The sequence below is a fragment of the Temnothorax curvispinosus genome, unplaced genomic scaffold, assembly GCF_003070985.1.
Source record: "Temnothorax curvispinosus isolate PA1 unplaced genomic scaffold, ASM307098v1 QBEX01011515.1, whole genome shotgun sequence".
NCBI lineage: Eukaryota > Metazoa > Arthropoda > Insecta > Hymenoptera > Formicidae > Temnothorax > Temnothorax curvispinosus.
The window spans coordinates 121454-139699 of record NW_020221295.1 but is presented as its reverse complement, the minus strand read 5'-3'; the positions used below and the strand labels follow the sequence as shown (position 1 = coordinate 139699).

The 18246-nt window shown below is 41.6% G+C and overlaps 2 protein-coding genes across 2 annotated transcripts in view; one reads left to right on the top strand and one right to left on the bottom strand.

The window, feature by feature from the left end:
• Positions 1-1191: 1191 nt before the first annotated feature.
• On the bottom strand, positions 1192-3235 carry LOC112461604 (protein MIS12 homolog). Its single transcript, XM_025026925.1, has 4 exons — positions 2814-3235; positions 1878-2047; positions 1573-1710; positions 1192-1469 (listed from the first exon to the last, which is right to left on the bottom strand). Exons 1-4 carry the CDS (start codon positions 2914-2916, stop codon positions 1206-1208), a joined length of 675 nt encoding a protein of 224 aa, XP_024882693.1. The 5' UTR covers positions 2917-3235; the 3' UTR covers positions 1192-1205.
• A 3541-nt stretch (positions 3236-6776) lies between these two features.
• Positions 6777-18246, top strand: part of LOC112461601 (lachesin-like) — a 57520-nt gene continuing 46050 nt past the window's right edge. The window contains exon 1 of the mRNA XM_025026918.1: positions 6777-7287. Within this exon, the coding sequence (XP_024882686.1) occupies positions 7236-7287 (52 nt within the window). The 5' untranslated portion in view covers positions 6777-7235. The remainder of the gene's footprint in view (positions 7288-18246) is intronic.

The following is an 18246-nucleotide window of genomic DNA, read 5'->3' as shown; positions in this document are numbered from 1 at the left end:
ATCTAATGTTGACGCTATGTTTTTATACGCGAAAAGAAAGCTATTGAGATAGTTAGAAGGCAATTACGTAAAATCTTATATGGTTCTCTCTTGCTTTTACGCGTAAACAAAGAGAGAAGAGGAGAATATTCTTACAATGGTTCCTGAGCGAAAAATAAAACAAAACGACTATACCGAGTTTACACTCCGTTTTAATGTTATCTTTTATCACACGCGTTTTATACTTTCTTAAAAATGCATTTAGTATGAAAATAGCTTTTTATTTTAAAAATCAATTTCTATTAAATGCAATTTTTATAAATTTTTATTATTTCAATAAGTCTACGAGATATTAGATATTTTTCCTTACAATAACTTTATGTTAACTCTAAGTATACTTAATTATGGAAGTTTATACGGCACAATTAATGTGGCGATCGTGGCGCAGAGAAATGTGAGGTCATGATAAGCCGGAAATCCGATTTCAAATATTTGCTTTTAAATATTTGCACATGTCGTTTTGGTGGATACTTTCGTGATGTGACACGTGTCAATCATGATGGTAAATTTTTTAAATTTTATTATTAAAACCACCAGGGAGTCAATAATTAAAAATAAAATCCAATATCTTTAATCTTATAATCATAGCCATGACTATTATTGAGATAAAGATTACGTTTTAAATATATTCAAATTTGTAAGCACCAAAGAGATTGTAAGTTAAAAAAGAAGTTTGAAAATGATTTAAATTTTCTATCTTTTCTGTATATCTTATGCGAAAAGCGAATATCAATAGCTGCTGGAGTAGCTGACGGTAAGCGGTAAACTCCAGTCGATAACAAATTAAACATTTTTTTTATTACTTTATGATTTCATTATAATATAGATAAATTTGCATTTTGAAACATTCATAACATTCAATTACTTTTAAATAATTTACGTAATTTATAAAAGTTATCATACCAAGTAATCCTTCCGTAGAATACTAAATTACTTAAAAAAGGGGAGAAAAACGAAGAAAACAAAAGCCATTAGTATTTATAATGCCACAAGTATTTAATAAAATTATAAATTATATGCAATTTATATAACGTGCGTATAAAAACCATTCGCAGAATGCATTTATTTAAATACTAATAATCTTAGAAAGGCAGTATCAGCGACAAAGCATCCAAAAATGAGTCGCAAAAATAATTTCTTCTTCTCTGTTAACTTCTCTGTTACAATTATAAGGTATCCATATCGCAGTCTGTACAGTTGAGATCATCGATCCTATTGTAGAGCGAATTTTGCGACACAGGTGCCCCGTCCTCGAATAACGCGCTGAACCGTTTGTAATCCTCGACTAATTGATGAATTTTGTCACTGATATCCGGACACGCAATCCCGCTCTCAATTATGTGACTCAGCCTATCGATATTGTCCGCACAGATCGAAGATTGTTCTATGAGCTGTAATTCCTCCTTCAATGCCGCGTTCAATATAGTCGCCTGGAAAAACCACGAGAGTTACATAATGCTTGAATAGCATTTACATATAGCGAAAACAACGATTGTTTTTTTTTTCAGTTATGATTAAAACCGCGATACGTACTCGTTTTGCTCTCTGCTGAAATTCCTCCAGTTTCCCGCGCATGCACTCAAACTCTGCTTCCGTGTATTGCACTCCTTGAAGTTTATCCTCATTCGCCAGAACATTGTCGGGTACAGCGATGAATTTGTTCACAATATTCTGTTTAGAATAAAATATGGGTTAATGTCATATTTACAACTTTCTTCACTATTTTTACTTTAAAGTTTTGAACTTAAAAGATATGTCTTACAATTAGATGTAAAAAAAGGCATAACCTAATAAAATATAATTAGACATATGGATTCAGGAAGTATGAAAGCAATTACCTCTATATTTTTCAAATAAGGCACCGAGGCTGCATAATACGCTTTTACAAGTCTTTCCTCGTTTGCCTTTAGCACGGCCAAGTTTTCTGAATCTGGTTTATATATTTTTTCCAACGTCTCACATAACTTTTTGCTCCTAGACTGTATTCTTTCCATCACAATATTCTTGACTATAACAGACCAAAGAGAGAGAGAGAGATATTACTATGAGAAGTCATTCATGATTTTTCATAAATTAGAAACATCCAGTTATATAAAACAATGGATATAAAAACACTTGATGCAACAGTAGTCTTTCACAGAAAGTGAACAAAAGATCTAAGGCTACAAACACGTTGAAAGCTAAACTATTAAGTTTCAAAAAATTTCATTTCTTCTCAAATAAAATTAAGGCTTTGTCGAGTTGTAATTTTGTTTTTTCTTTCAATGAATTTTCTAGGTAAATATGAGCAGTCATATTGCGACATTTACAATTCGACTCATGAAAACATGAAAAAATTAGAGAAGTAAGAGAAAAGCTAAAGAAATCGCATAAGGATGCTACGAAAATAAGACAGGAAAGGATTGGCGAGACAAAGAATGCGTTCGTCGAGAGGCAACGCTTCCCACCGGTGTAGGGTCCTCGTGGAGCGACGGTAATTACGGAAGCGAGACGCCGCGTTCGCGTCCCCTCCTCACGAAAAATCCGTTGAAAGCATCTCGGTCGCTGGACGAGTGTGACTCTAGTCATGATCGAATGCCACATGAAACCAGAGTACACCCATCCAGCGGCGGCGAGACGAGCAGAAGGACGCGGGATCGGCGGGATCCCGCCGCAACGGTCGGCGTCCCCTCTCCGGGCCCTGTCCTTCCGGCGCGTCCGTCGGCGAAGCGCGGTCTGAAAAAAAACGTCGCGCGTCGAGTTCTAGAATGCATATTATGCAGGTAGCGACTTACGAGTCGCGTATACGGCTCGGGAATGGAAGCCGAACAGCTGCATCTCGTATTCCTCGCGTTTGCGCTTCCGCGACTCGGCGGAAGCGGCGTCGTCGCTCTCCATCACGGGACGAGACGAGACGGGACGATTGGGACGAGAGGACTTCTCCGCTCCTCGGACCGGCCTCGGTGAGTCGGTGCCCCCTGGAGCCTGGTTTCTATCCGCTTCTATCCGGCGGCGGACGGCAAGCGGCCCGCTCGCTCCTTCCGCACGGGAACACCTTGACAAATGTCCGTTGACAAATGAACATGGCGTCCCTTCGCTCGCGTATACGAAAGCGTCCTTTGTCCCGAGTTCCGACGCGTTCGCCAATGCATAGCGAGTATCGTGAACGGTGGGGCACACCGGGCGACCGGGGCCGGCGGGGCGACGGGCGACGTGATCCTTCACGGCTGACAGCGACGACAGCGTCACTTCGAACAACGGTGAACGGACGTCTCTCGAAGTTGAATCTGATTCATCGTGAATCGAATCTCGATCGATCATGGAGACGCTGCATCGATAAGTGCTGATTTTGACTGAAGTGCATCTTATCGACGCGGTTAATTTGGATATTAGTTGCAAGGGAGGTTTGCTGGATGGCGCCGCATGTTCCTTTCTGCGCTTCAAATAGTTCAAATCAGTTTTTCCCGCAATTGCAAGGATGACTGCCTCCGCGGAGCACAACGTTTGGACTTGATCCCACGAACTCGAGCTCGATACCCTGCGGACACTCGCACACAGTCCCACACGCATGCACGTATGTACATATTTACATTTATTCCTTCTTATCTATACAAAAAAATGGAATCAGTTTATCAGCCATGCTTTTTGTCTGTCGCTAGGAAAGAGACATCTAATAAATGCGCAGTCCAAAGAATTTTTTTCCGCTACGATGCGGACGTACTGCATCATATTTGCAAGGTAATTTACAACGCCGTTTTATATCTAAGCGCAATAATTACGACCTGGGTAAACCCAGTTGCGACACGATTTGATAAATATTAATTAAACGCAAACGCACGTACCTGTTTCTCTCGATGAATCTTTATACTTCCTATATATTTGTAAATTTACTAGCGTTCGCAGTTTACGTTGTTGTTCCATGCGTACGATAACTGCTGATTAGCGAGGCCCTGTTTATTATCATAGGCACATATATTAACGGAAATGTGCATGGCACCGTTCACCTGACAATCATAAATCTCAAATATTTTCTGTCACGCTTTATTAGTGCACGGCTAAACACGATTGTCTCCGTGAAACTTGACGCGTAGCTTTCCCGTGGAAATTTCAGAAATATAGGAAAATGGAGAAACGAAGCATTTCTCCATTCCTCGAATCGATTTCCTGCTCGAATCTCGAGTTTCACTTCGAAGATTGATTCAAGCAGAAATTTCACTTGACGTTAAACGTATATAACTACTTTTGATTATATATTTATGAATTAATTAAAATGGGTGTAAATTATAAATGGTCGACATTAAAACAGACCGACTTCTCTTTCGAATGCGCTGCGCATTGAGAATAATTCAGGAAGCGAATCGAAGGTTATCGAATCAAGCGTTAATTTTGCTCGCGCGATATTCCATATGTGTCTCTCTGCGTAGGGATCACATTAATCACGATTGCTTATTTGCGGCCGAGTGAATCATGTCTCGTTCACGCATATGCGGTCAATAACAATGTTTTCCTTTCCCGATGGCCTGACAACTGCACATATTTATTTTCGGTGAAAGGTAATTCACGGAAAAGTAATTCTTCCTTCGTGATTTTTAGAAAAACGAAATGTCCTCGAGCACTTTCTCGGAAAAAAGAAACACGTGGACCTCAACCGGATTTGGTGGTTCTCGTAAAAAAGAACAAAGGCAGACGGTCCTGCGGTTCCACACGAAACGGGTAAGTCGACTGACCGCCATCACCAAATTGCACCTTCCCGCTGCATGACATCACTATTTTTTTGTGGTGCATTAGTCACGCCGTTGCGTTGATAAGTCATGCTTGTACAATACGATGACAACGTGCTACATGTTAATGTATAGCCCTCACCAAAAGAGAAACTTTTTCACCGTCGCGACGACTCGTGTCTATTTATCATAATTGATCGCTATATGTAGTATATATGTATATATATTTAGCACGAGACAATCAACAATGATATATCGCGTTTTGTCACGATCCTCAACCATCTACATTTATTCACAAAATAGAGAGGTCAAGAACGAAAGCAGTAATTTATAACAGACATGAAAAAAGAAATTATTCAACGCGATCCTGACGTATTAACGAGAATTTACAAAAACTTGGGAAAAATTTGTAGCTTAGATGATCTTTAATATTTGACGACGTGTACTCTGTTTCTATAAATAAGAGCGCATGTTTTTTGAAGCAGATCTTGTCTTTCTTTAAAAATTAATTTTTCAATTCGTTCACCTTCTTTAGGGAAGTTCTGTTATTCTCTAAGGGAAAAAATGACGTAAAAATCAACTCTCGAAAGAAGGCTGTTTATAACAGTCGTTGAAAAAATATAGAAAGAAAGAGAAAAATTAATTTAGCAAACGCGCGCTTTATTTATATAATAAAACGACCGGTTCTGCGTCGTCAATTAATTAGCAAGTCTCGGTTTCACGTGCAGGTAATTATGACATTATACGATCTGCTTGTTAACCGAGCGTCAAGCTAATCGTTCCTTCTGTGTTGAAATCTCGTGACTCACGTTTCCTTCTTGTAAGAGCAATCGGATCGCGATGTAAGAGAGGAATGTCGGATAGGACCTTCGGGAGGGAAAGGACACCGGACACGTCCTTCGCGTGGCATCCCGTCCAAGTGGCATCGACGTTTATTTAGATAGAAAAGCGGGAATCGAGTGCTTAACGTCGTCATCGTGTTTTACACGATAAACGCGAATGGGACGAGGAGACCGCGAGGCGGGACATTCGTCACGTACAAATCGGGTCCCATATGTACGCACGTAAGCGATTGTTGGCATGCCGGCTGCGTTTACGTCGCTTATGCGTCGCAATGGGCGACCGCGAGAAACTTTACACCTACTTACATTCATGTTTTCACAGCCAACTTTGGCATTGACGAAGACCGTGACGGATTTATCTCGAATCGAGACGCACATTAGCATTAGACGGCTACTGAAAGAAGTAATCTGTGACGAAATCTAAACGAACTGGTACGCGAATAGATCTGAGGAAAATGCACGTGGCTTTTATTGTCAGAATGAATAGAGTTGCTAAATATCTTTGATTCTGAAACGCAATTTTATTTGAGAACGGTAGATAAAATAAGAGACGGCAAAGAGTAAAAAGGGTACCCGTCTAGCTCGACATCGAGGAAATCGGAGAAAATGTGTTTGAACGTTCTAACGTCCGTACATTTTTATGCACGAGCGTATGTACACGCGGAAACGAGTAGAGTGGAACGTGACATCGATAAGAAATCGATACAGGCGTAATTGCATTCCAGAATCGAGAGATCTTGTTAAAGATCTATTTAGCTCTATCGCGGCGTCATCTAAGATCATGCGTGTCGCGTGTCTGCGCGATACAGAGATAAGAGATAACGGTGATAAAAATAGTGGAATTTTAAATGTGATTTTTGTCTCCGCGGTGAGCTGATATCTTGAAATTAAAAGTTGCGCGTACATTTGTGCAACGTACGTCGACAGGGTTTTCGGTATGTCGTCATCAGGGGAAATTTAGAATTCGCGAATGTTTAAATGAATCGCAATGCAAACCTTAACGCGAGCGCGTGCGCGCACACGTGGAGCGGTGCGCGGCTCGCGTCCGCACACACACACATCCACGCGTCGCGCCCAAACACATTACATGCACGCAGTAAAAGACGTGCGCGGCGGCGCGCCGAGGTTCGCCGGGCGACTGCGCAGCCGAACCGCGCAGGTCCCCGTAAAAAGCCGGGGGCGCGATTCCGCCGTCGCTCTACTCGCTCTTCGGATACCGCGCACCGCGCGCGTTCGCCTCGCTCGCCTCAGTCTTCAGTTTTGTATTCGGTGTCGAGCTCGATTACCGTTCGGCTATTCGGCGGCGAGAAGGACGGTAACACGGTGACGGATACACTCGCCACCTCGCCACGCCACGCCGCGCGTGCGTTCGATCTTGGTCGCGATTCGAGCCGGGCGCGCGTCCCTCAAGATCCATCGCTCCATCTCCTCCTCGCCCCCGCGCGCGTGTTATCGTCGATCGCGCGATCTTCGCGTAGGATATCCGAGACGAGCGCGACCGCCGGCGAGGAATTCTCTCACCTTCGCGAGATTCGATCCGACGGGAGCCGGGAGAGTGGTTTAAAGCGCATTGTGCCATTGGTTGTCAAGTGGTTTAAAGAGAAACGAGAGAAAAAAAAGGAACGCACGAGTGGAACGACTCGACGAAGGAAAAATGCTGCCGCCGCGAATCCTCGGTCTCCTGGTGCTCCTTCTCGCCGTGCAGGGTGAGTCTCTTTTCTCGATTCTTGTTTCTCGATCCCGAGTCCACTTGCTCAGTGCTCCGCGTCGTCCGATCGACGTCGACCGTAATCTTCATAAAATTGTTGAAAGCCTTTCGGAGTTTCTGATTTTCCCTTAGCGTTACGAGTGAATTGCTTTAAACTTTAAAAGCGACAGGATGCGAGCGTCTTGTTTTCGATCGAATTGGTGTAGCTCCACGATAACGCGCTCCTCCAAACAGACACTTTAACATTTGAAACAAAATTTATCAGCGTTTCTGATAACATTTTGTTATCTGTCTGTTATCCATCTCGAATATTTATTGTGCGACGCGTCAGGAAAATCAAACGTTTTATTTTTGAGCCCGTTATCTGAACCCTTTAAAATAAACACATGTTTTTCTAATGATAGAAAGATTGATTCATATTTTTTTTCTTGCTACGAAGGTGTATAAATATGGATCGCATGATTTCTACACGTTAATTAATTTAACGTAAATTAATATTAATTTATATACAATATTTAACATCAATTAATTTAATATCAATTAGAATTAATAATCGACGATAAGCGAAAGAAATAAGTGAGGGATAGAAACAGTGCGCTGGGATGGTTACAGGGTTGTCATCATCTTTTCTTTAACAGAAATCGGGACTTTTAATTGGAGAAAGAGGAGGGGGATAAGTTTAATAAATAGAAACATTTACAAGTATGCGTAGTATATTTTACCTTTTCATTAGAATGGCTTTTTATTCTATACTTATCCATTTTAGGGCCGGTTGTTTCAACTTGTTCGTACACTGAGAAACATGTTAATTACCTAAACATTAGTTGTTTCAACAATTATTAAGTTGCGCTAAAAAAGATATAATGCATTCAAGTCAACCTTTAAAATTTTTTAATCAACAATTAATTAATTCAACTAATGTTTAGTTGCTCGTATCGGACTAAGTATTTTTTGGAATTAGCAAATTTTTTTCTCGGTGTAAACTAAACCAATAGTTAAATCATGTATATGTTTGTGTCTTTCCTTCAAATTAGACAAAGATAGACATATGATTTAATTATTAGTTTGTTTATCAGCAGATTGGAGCAGCCGGTCCTTATAGTGACACGTATAGGAAAGTACTCACTCCACAAACGTGTTAGATGGTGGAATACTCAAACCATAAGATATAACAATTGATAAATCACGTAGCTTCTCTTTTTTTGCACTTTCCAAGATATTTACCCACTTTTGATCAATACTGATATCTTTAGCAAAAAAATTTAGCAATATTGGTTTTACATTGGGTTAAACAAGGACGAATGATGCTCACAAGCGTTGTGAGCGTTAAGTGGAACGCACCTATTATAATTCCTGCTTACATGGGGGAAATATAAAGTCGCAAAATGACTGTCAAAATAATTTAAAACTTCTGCTCTCTAAAAATCGGGACATTTAGCGTCCCGGCTGTCATCCTGCCGGGACGTGGGACAAATATTGAAAAATCGGGTGGGTAAGAGCCTGAGTAAGAACCCTCCCCATTGCGAAACCCTTCATTTATTATCGCGCCTCAAAGGCGTCGTTTCTGTAACGGACACACCGCGTTAGAGGCGCACGTTGCGTTATGATGATAGCGTGGAATAGATCGCGGTAACAGGAGTAATAGGCCATCATTACGTTAGCGTGGCGAGGTGAGGGAACGGCAGAGAAAAAGCAACGGTGATCTCTCTCGCGCGTTTCATTACTCGCCAGCAAAAATTGAGATTGTGCCTTGCATTGTCGATTCGAATATAGATCGCGCGCGCTCGATCGGCTGCATTCATCGACGCGCGACAGCTCGTGCGGCGCGCGACGAAATAAACAATTCTTGAGGAGCAAAAGCAAAAGGAGCGAGAACGTAGCTTCAAACGTCCCATTTTCCAATTAAGAAGTCTTACGCGCTATCGTACTTTCAATCTATGTTACCTGGAAGCTTTATCTCTAATTAATATATTAAAAAATGTTTTTTATTACAACGATATAAGACCGGTTTGTTTTACGACCTATGAATGTTGTTTTATCGATCACGGTAATGAAAGTAGCGTCGAAATCTGTAATTTAGACCCCGCTTCTTTTTCGTCTTGCGGACGCCAGAAATGCTTCGGGGCCGAAATATAAAAAAATCACGTCCTGTGAGCGTTCAGATTGAAAACAAACGCGAAATAAAAAGAGTTCCTCAACCTCTCTGCTGCATCAACAGTTGCGAGCAATAACAGCCACCATTGTACGACTAATCGGCGAGCGCAGCATAGCACGTCGTGATCGCTGCCGCGGAAGAAGCAATTACGTATTAAAAAAAAGCTTAATTACGCTTCCTGGTGTACCTACGCACCGGAAGACATCGCAGTCGCGCCGGGGCGAGTCGGTCGCGTCACTCGAATTGATCGTCAAGTCGCAGAACGGTATTGATCGCGCTAATTCAACTCGATTGACCAAAACCGATCGAAAGTTATAAAACAAATTAAGCAAAACAATAAAATGACGGGCGAGTGCGCACGAGCAAATCGTTTATCTTTTCTTCTTGAACAGACTTTAAAGAAATTCTTCCATTCTCTGTTTCAGAACGATTAATGTTATTAGTCTTAAACTATAAATAACAATATAACGACGGAGAGACCACACAGAAAAATAATTTCCATTGTCAAATCAATAAATTTATTGATTATAAATATATTCTCGAATAAGGTTTATCGAAAAGATCCGGAGTCAGAAATATAATAATATATAATTTGGTGAGGGTTTTTTTAAGAACATGCAATATCCACTTCCGCACGATCATCAGGCGGGTTTCAGTTTTACTCGCGCCTCGTTTCCGACCCCATCGTGCAGCGATTACGTAATTCGCCATTAAAAATCAAACGGGTATCTCAGGCCGTACTTAGGGCGAGCAGCGGGCGAGGGAAAACGGGGATTCTCTCGCAGTTGTCGTTCAGAGAGGAAGTCTGGCAAAAAGTGCGTCCGCCGAAGAGAATTCCATTGAGAATTCTCCACGTGAGGTACCGCGAAGAAGCGTGGCCCGTCGGAGAACCGGTGGCGATGGCTGAATGGCCCGAAAATAAGATGAACGAGACCGATCGCCGGGCGGAGGTGATGGTGAGGTACGCGGGGAGGGGGGAGAGGATGAGGGGGAGAGATCGGCCAGGTGAACGCGTGTTTCAGGTAGGAGAGAAGGGCCAAGAAAGGCAGATGGTCGGGAGTCGGGACGTCGAAGCGGCTCGGCCGATGGCCGGTCGATACAGCGACAAGTTCGACATTCACAGCTTTCTGACAACTGCACGCTGCTCGCAGGAATGCTCCTCGCGGCCTTTTCTCTCAACGGCGCGTATCCTAGCTTTCGTCCGTTTTATTCCTTTTTATAATAATAGGAGCGGCTTCTTTTCTTTCTTATCCCGGCGGACAGACCACCGTGCACCGCCATAGACCGCCGCGCCGACTCGTTTCGTGCGTGACTGCGATCGTGAGGAGCCTGTCCGAACTTGTAGACGAATTAGGAATTAGGAAATAACCGGAATACGTACCGCCTGCCCTTCGTTATTATAATCCTTGAGCGAGCTAGCACGAAACAACAAGAAAAATAAATCACTCGTGACTATTTATTATTTTTTAATTATTTATTGTTGTTAAATTTACACGTGCCGAGGCTATCGCCGGATTATCGATCAATAAACAAAAGTATGTCATGGAAATCTGATTTTTTCTATTTATGATTTCTACATTCTACAGCATATTCCTATATTCTATTCTATATATTCCCATTTCGGTTCTATTCTGGATTATTATATATTTTGTTACACTTTCATTTTTTTAATTCAATTTTTTTTTGCCGATACAGTCATTTTATTTCCGTGTGAATATTGTAGTCACACTGAAGATTTCGCAGAGCTACGACTGTGTGACCGCGAACATAATTCGGTTGCACTCAAATTATCACGCTGGCGACTGCGCTGCCCTGTATATCACCACTATCAAATCATCAATTCAAATTCGAGCCAGTCCTTGACGACCCGACCGCGTCGCGACGCTTTTATCGTTCTTTCTTTCGTTTATCATCAGTTCCGTATCACTCGTACATTGAACTCAAATGTTATCGTGCTCTTGGCGCCATTCTAACATACACGGTCCTGCGTAAGGTTTTCTTTCACAAAGATATCGATTTCTAACCGGTCTACAAAATTTCTCAAAGATTGCTGTCATAAAAAAATAAAATATTTACTGTTCTCATGATAATTTGACAAAATGGGTATGTATATGGTTATAAACTATAAATAGGTGCAGTTAAATTTGTCTAATTAGAGTAATTGCGGTATAGCATTATTGATATCGTAACATTTTTAAAATAAAATTAATTAACCTTTGCTCATTTTCTAATAAGCAATTAGAGATATTTCAATTATCACAATTTTGATTTTATTTAATAAATGGACGATCATAATTGCTGAACGAAATTTTATCGTCACCATTTCAACTTAATTAATTAAAATTTTTTAATTGTTAGTTATTCCACTGTCATAATTAAATCAATATCCGCAGCAGGTCTCCAAGGTAAAGAGCCTCTAGTCGATAGACTAATGTAGGTAAGGGAAGTCGGCAAATTGGATCCGTAACTTCGGAATAAGGATTGGCTCTGAGGAGCGGGGCGTGTCGGGCTTGGTCGGGAAGCGGGTTTGGCTGACGTGCCGGGCCTGGGCGAGGTGAACCGATCGGCGTTCTCGCGCCGGTCCCGGGGATCCGAGCTCGGTCCCGTGCCTTGGCCTCCCGCGGATCTTCCTTGCTGCGAGGCTTCCGTGGCGGCGCGAGCCGTCGTGGTCGTCCTCTTCGGCCGCCATTCAACGCTCAGCTCAGAACTGGCACGGACTAGGGGAATCCGACTGTCTAATTAAAACAAAGCATTGCGATGGCCCTCGCGGGTGTTGACGCAATGTGATTTCTGCCCAGTGCTCTGAATGTCAACGTGAAGAAATTCAAGCAAGCGCGGGTAAACGGCTAAGCTTACGCATTTTTCCTGGAAAAAAGTAGTTCGTAGGTATAATCCAGAATAGAACCGGGAATATATAGAATAATAGAATGTAGGAATACACTGCAGAATATAGAAATCAGAAAAAAAAAACAGATTTCTATGACATACTTTTGCTCGATAAACCGGCGATAGCCTCGGCGTATAAGTATTTTGTTGTCGCACTTATCAGCTCATGGAAACGCTTCATTACGAGCTCTATGAAACGCGGAATGTCAAAACGGAGGCGAATTGCAAACACTTCTTGTTTGTCACGACGATTCTTTATTAGATGCCTGCTCGAAAACGATTGATCTCGTTTAACATTCGTATAATCTCCCGCGTATAGCCTTGGTTCCTCTCGCAAATAAACCGAATGCTAATAAATTCAATGCCGAGAAGACCTTTCAGCGGGTCCGACCTATTAAAATTCTCGGACGACAGCTGAACGGGAAGCTGATGGTTCCTTTAAGTCTCAGCCACAAAATCGCTCACAAAATGTTCGCACGGTCGCAACTAACACAACGTGTGCTTCATACTATTGCGAGGCAATACTACCTACTGTAAAAATATCCATATATATCTAATCGTACGCTTGTGAATCACAGACTAAGAAATGATCTATTGCTTCAATTAGAATTACGCAATCAAATCAAGTTTTTCTCTACATTCGTTAATTTTTACAAAGCCACACTTCGTTGAACTGAAAAAATAGATAATTTTCCAGAGATATTTATCAAGCGATGCTGGTTCCGTTAAGAAAATATGATGAAATTGTACGTAAGAGACGGATGAAAAGATCTTAGTAAATTTACTCTCTTTCTTTAGCGAGTGAATTGCGCAAACCGCGGAAATGTTCACTTATTCTTGCGCTGTTTCGTCGATCGAACAGTGAAACGTGTGAATGCTGCTTGCACAAAGTCACGTCACGACTGCCTTATTTCTCTCTTATTATTCCTCCTTTTCTTCCTCTCTCTCTCTCTCTCTCTCTCTCTCTCTCTCTCTCTCTCTTTCTCTCTCTCGACACGGGAAATACAGACAAAATGCCTGTGAAGAAAAGATATTTACATGGCTGCCGCCGCGCATCGAGGCCGAGGCTTGATGTCTCTCACTCGCAGCTGTGCAAATCGCTATCGTAGGAATGCGCATGTAAATGAGACATATCATGAAAAACGAAAGGGCGAGGGAGGGAAACCGCCGTCCTCGTCACGATGATTTTGTGCGATCTCGTTTTCTCATCACGCCGGCCGGCGAGAAATCACAGGCCACGAACGCGGGCTCGGCCTAAATACGAAACGGGAACGCCACAATCGTGTCTCCCTCGTTCTCCGCGGTTTTGCTCGGAATAAACGAGAGTTGGACCGTCTTGTTTCGATTCTGAGGCTCGCACATTCGGCATCGCGAGAGTAGTATGGAACGCGATAGCGTGAAACAGATGTTACGAACCAACAGATCGTCTTAATCATTCTGAGTATCTCTAGAGAATATTTTTCTTCATTTCTTCTTCATTAAAATGTTGATAAATATAATAATAAAAATGCGAGACTGTTATTAATATGTATTCAGAACACAATTAAATTTTTGTAGAAATCGCTATCCTAAGTTCGAAATGGTTTATCTTTAACAAAGCTTGAATAAATAATTCTTTATAGCGTCGACTGTAAGTATCTCGAGTCTTATGATTCACGCCGAGACGATTTTCTCATCAAATATTCAGCACTTATTTCACAAGATCGATTTTTGCACAGAAAAAAAATATACGCCGAGTGTAAAGATCAAAACACGAATCAGCAGGCGTCGATGGCGCTAAACAGCGCGAAACTCGATACTATTATAAATATTTCATAGAATCATGATTATGTAACGTAGAAGGTTTCATAATAACGCGCTATCGGTCGCGCTTGTGTGAGAAGTCAAAGGCGACGTCGCGGAAAAATTATTCCTCAAAAACGTTTCGACACAGGACGTCCTTCGTAACGAGCTTCGGTAGCTTGGTGACCAGTGACCACGGCATTAATCGCGGATTAATTGCGCGCTAATTTTACCAGTAAACATCGGCATATTTGAAAGCTTGCCAGATACTCGGATGGCTCCCGTGCGATAAGGATTCTTATGTAAATACGTTAACGGCTTTATCGCGCTCCCACACCGACGAGCGGAAAAAATGCCAAGTGCCTCACATTCAAGTCGTGGAGAAACGAAGGATTGAACACGACGATATAACAAAACGCTCGTTATGCAACGCGAAAGAAACGTTCTTGCTTGCTTGAGCAACTATAATTCGAAGACCGATAATCGCATTCCCTGGATTTTCTTACGCATTACCGAGTTGAGCAAGTCGCGTGCACGAAATGTTATTATCGCGCACCTGGGCGTTGGCATTACAACTAATACTTGGGTCATTAATTAATGTGCGTTAAGCGAGATATTAAATTGACGTTTTAAAAGTGAACGCCACGATCATTAATTTTTCTTGCTCGGAGTACTTGTCATTTCTGTATCTCTTTTTTATAATCAATGACGTAATTCGCTAGAGGCGATGAGAGATGAAGATCCTATCTATGAAACTCTCGTATTTTTCTACGAAATGAAGAAGCAGATTTATCGATGAATATATTGCTATTTATAAATTTGCAAATGAGGATTGATTACGGCGAGATCATCAAAGAAACGGGATTTATTTGCTGTTCCTCTTCGTAAATATGGGAATATGAGATATTTATAGCACGGTTACACGGCGAAATATAGGCTCCATCCAGAGAGAGAGAGAGAAGTTAAAGGCCAGCTGTCCTCTACGCTGACTAGACTGACAAACTTATGGACGGTAACAATCCGGCTCGGTCAAGTATCGCATTTCCTCACGAGTGGGATTCAGGTATATGGCGATTAATGCATTTCTCCAGGGAAACTCCAACAGGGAAAGCGGAAGAGAGGAGGATGACTAAGGTACACACGGACAGAAACGCTTTTTCTCATGCGGGTTGACCTCCCGTACAGCGGTCTCTTCCTCCTCTCCGCCCTATCAAGCTCAATTACTTAATTAACGGGCTAAACTTGCGTGCATGTGACGTAATCTTTGATAAACATATTTGTGCGCGACGCCGACACGTGCATTCTCGCGAAGAAAACCGCGCGCGAGGCGAACCCATCGGAAGAAATCTGCAAATATAAATATATAATGAACTGTGTGCGTAAGGCACGAAGTATGAATTATCGCATCCAATAATTATTCCGCGATTAGATAAAAATGCATGCAGTTTTAAACACACTGTACACATCTCCTAAAATAGAATTGTTTTAAATATATACGGCTGTGTATTACACAAGACGAATAATCATCACATTCCTAAAAGCTTCGTTCACATTCACAAATTGAAGTTTAGTTAATTCGAGCTGTCGTTAAATGCCAAGGATAGTCGAGAGAAATGTCGCTTTAAAATTTTATCGCTGTGACATCAAAATAATGCATCCAGGGTTACCAACTTTTCTTTAACAGAAATCGGGACTTTTAATTGGGGAAAGAGAAGGGGGGTAAGTTTAATAAATAGAAACATTTACAAGTATGCATAATATATTTTATCTTTTCATTAGTATGGCCTTTTATTCTAATACTTATCCATTTTAGGGCCGGTTGTTCCAACTTGTTCATACACTGAGAAACATGTTAGTTAGTTAACTAAACATTAGTTGTTTCAACAATTATTAAGTTGCACTAAAAAATGTATAATGCATTAAGGCTCTCTCTTTTCGTGGAGTTTATTCGTATTTATAAATCTGATTCGTAAATCAGTATCTATTTATGCGTGTCGAAGGTTGCGGGCAATAACGGTTCTTCCTTTCGCAACGAGGCGGCTGGTTTTTTGAAATGCCGAATCACGGGAAAAAGAGGAAAAGCCGGTTGCACAAGATAAAACGCGTACGATACGCGAACACACGTTGCGCAACCAGATAGGCAACTACAAGGATCCTCGTCGTTTCTCCTTGAATCACTCGTTACTCTCTTTCCGCCGCGTCACCGATCCGTGGAGAAATTTAAGGGTCAATATAAATGAGCTTCGATAGCTACGACAAGGCAATGGCACGGTTAAGCTCCGTGTTGCTTGTCGACGCCTATGAACGCGAGAGAATTTGTTGAACAGCGTGACTCCATTCCTGGCATACATTGTCATCAATTTATCGTTTAATTCTTATATATGAACACAGCTAGAAAATTTGTGTTAAATATAACATGAATAACATGTGTAAAACGGTCCACTCAAATGTTTGTGTTAATTTAACATGACATGGATGTGTTAAATAGTAACACCGGTACTATGTTAATATTTCAACAAAAAGGTATTTGCTGATAAACTAATAATTAAATCATATGTCTATCTTTGTCTAATTTGAAGGAAAGACAAAAATATATACACGATTTAACTATTAGTTTAATTTACACTGACAAAAAAAATTTTTATCAGAAAAATTATCGAAATCCGGATATGTACAGGTAATACGGAAACCAGATAACAACATCGCGTGTGTCATAGTTTGAAAGATGTGTGAATTAGATATGACTGGGCTTGAAAATAATTGCTTCCTGGGGATTGCAAGAGAGTCTGTAAAATAAAAATCGAGAATTATTTAGTTATTACTCAATAAACGGGTAATCTGAAATCTCGCTCATTACAAATTGTCGAAAAAGGACCTCTTTCTGATGCGTCGGCGTATAACGCCGGACATCCCGCGCCGGAGCTTCCGACTCGGTTGCGTTCGGGTGGTTTCTGTGATGATGGTGCGTGCCGACCACCGTGCACGCCCACAATAATTTTGATTTCTGGCCGATTCGAGTCCATTAATATACCGCCCACCAGACCCGACCCCCTTCGGGTCTTCGAGACTTATCTAGATGGTTTCTGGGGGTATTTTTAGTCGTGTAACACGCCGTTGATGTGCGTGCCACGTTAAACCATCGACGTGCGCGCGTTTTACGCATGCTAGGCATATGTGCGTGACGATCTCTTTCTTGTCCTCTTCCTTCTTCATTTCTATCTTTCTTCCGAGACAGTGGACATGTGTGTGCACTACGGCGAACATAATATCTTATAAATAGGGATTGGCTAACGGCTAATGCGAAAGGGTGATGCAGGTTTTATTTCGGGTACGCTTTCCGGTCACCGCATCCAATATAGAGAATACTCCGTCTGCGGTCTGGTCTGGTTTGCTTTCTACGAGACGGAAATTGTGTCGAAATCGTCCCTCGATCGACGAACGCTCTCCCGGTCTCTGTTCCTACACGCTTTTTAACTCGCACAAACATCTCGAACGAATGCTCCGTTTATATGTTTCGTAGATGTGAGACACTTGAAGATTATCATAAATCATGGTTTCATGTTTGAGATACACATGAGCATAATTTGTTAGATTTATATACTGTTATTAAGACAGCTGTAAATTACGTTCGATTACCCACATACGATTATGTTTAAAACTTATTTATAGAGCGTACGAGTTACATTTGAGATCCCGAAATACTAGTTACGCGATTTCCTCGCGAGCCGGAAGATATTTTCGGCAGGGCAATATACAATTGCGCGTGTCAGTTTTCAGTAATCCGATCCTTGTTACATGTGGTCGCATTCGTGCGAGAAATTCTCGAGGGCATCTGGATTTCTGAATTTTTCGGAATTTCTCGTAGATCCCGCGTTTTTCTTTTGTTATAAGGGACTCGATAATGCGATGATTCCATAAATTATATCCCTCCGTGAACCCCTTGACAGCGGATAACGAGTCGCCCGATAATGAGCACGCAACCCACGCAACGTTTCGAGCCGTGAATAGTGGCATGGTACCGTTACTATTCGAACAGACGAAACCTTTACGGTCGTGATAGCGCAATAGAATGATTCGATAATCGATCATCCGGTCGCGCGTTTCCGGTACTACGAGAGGTACGCACTATACATC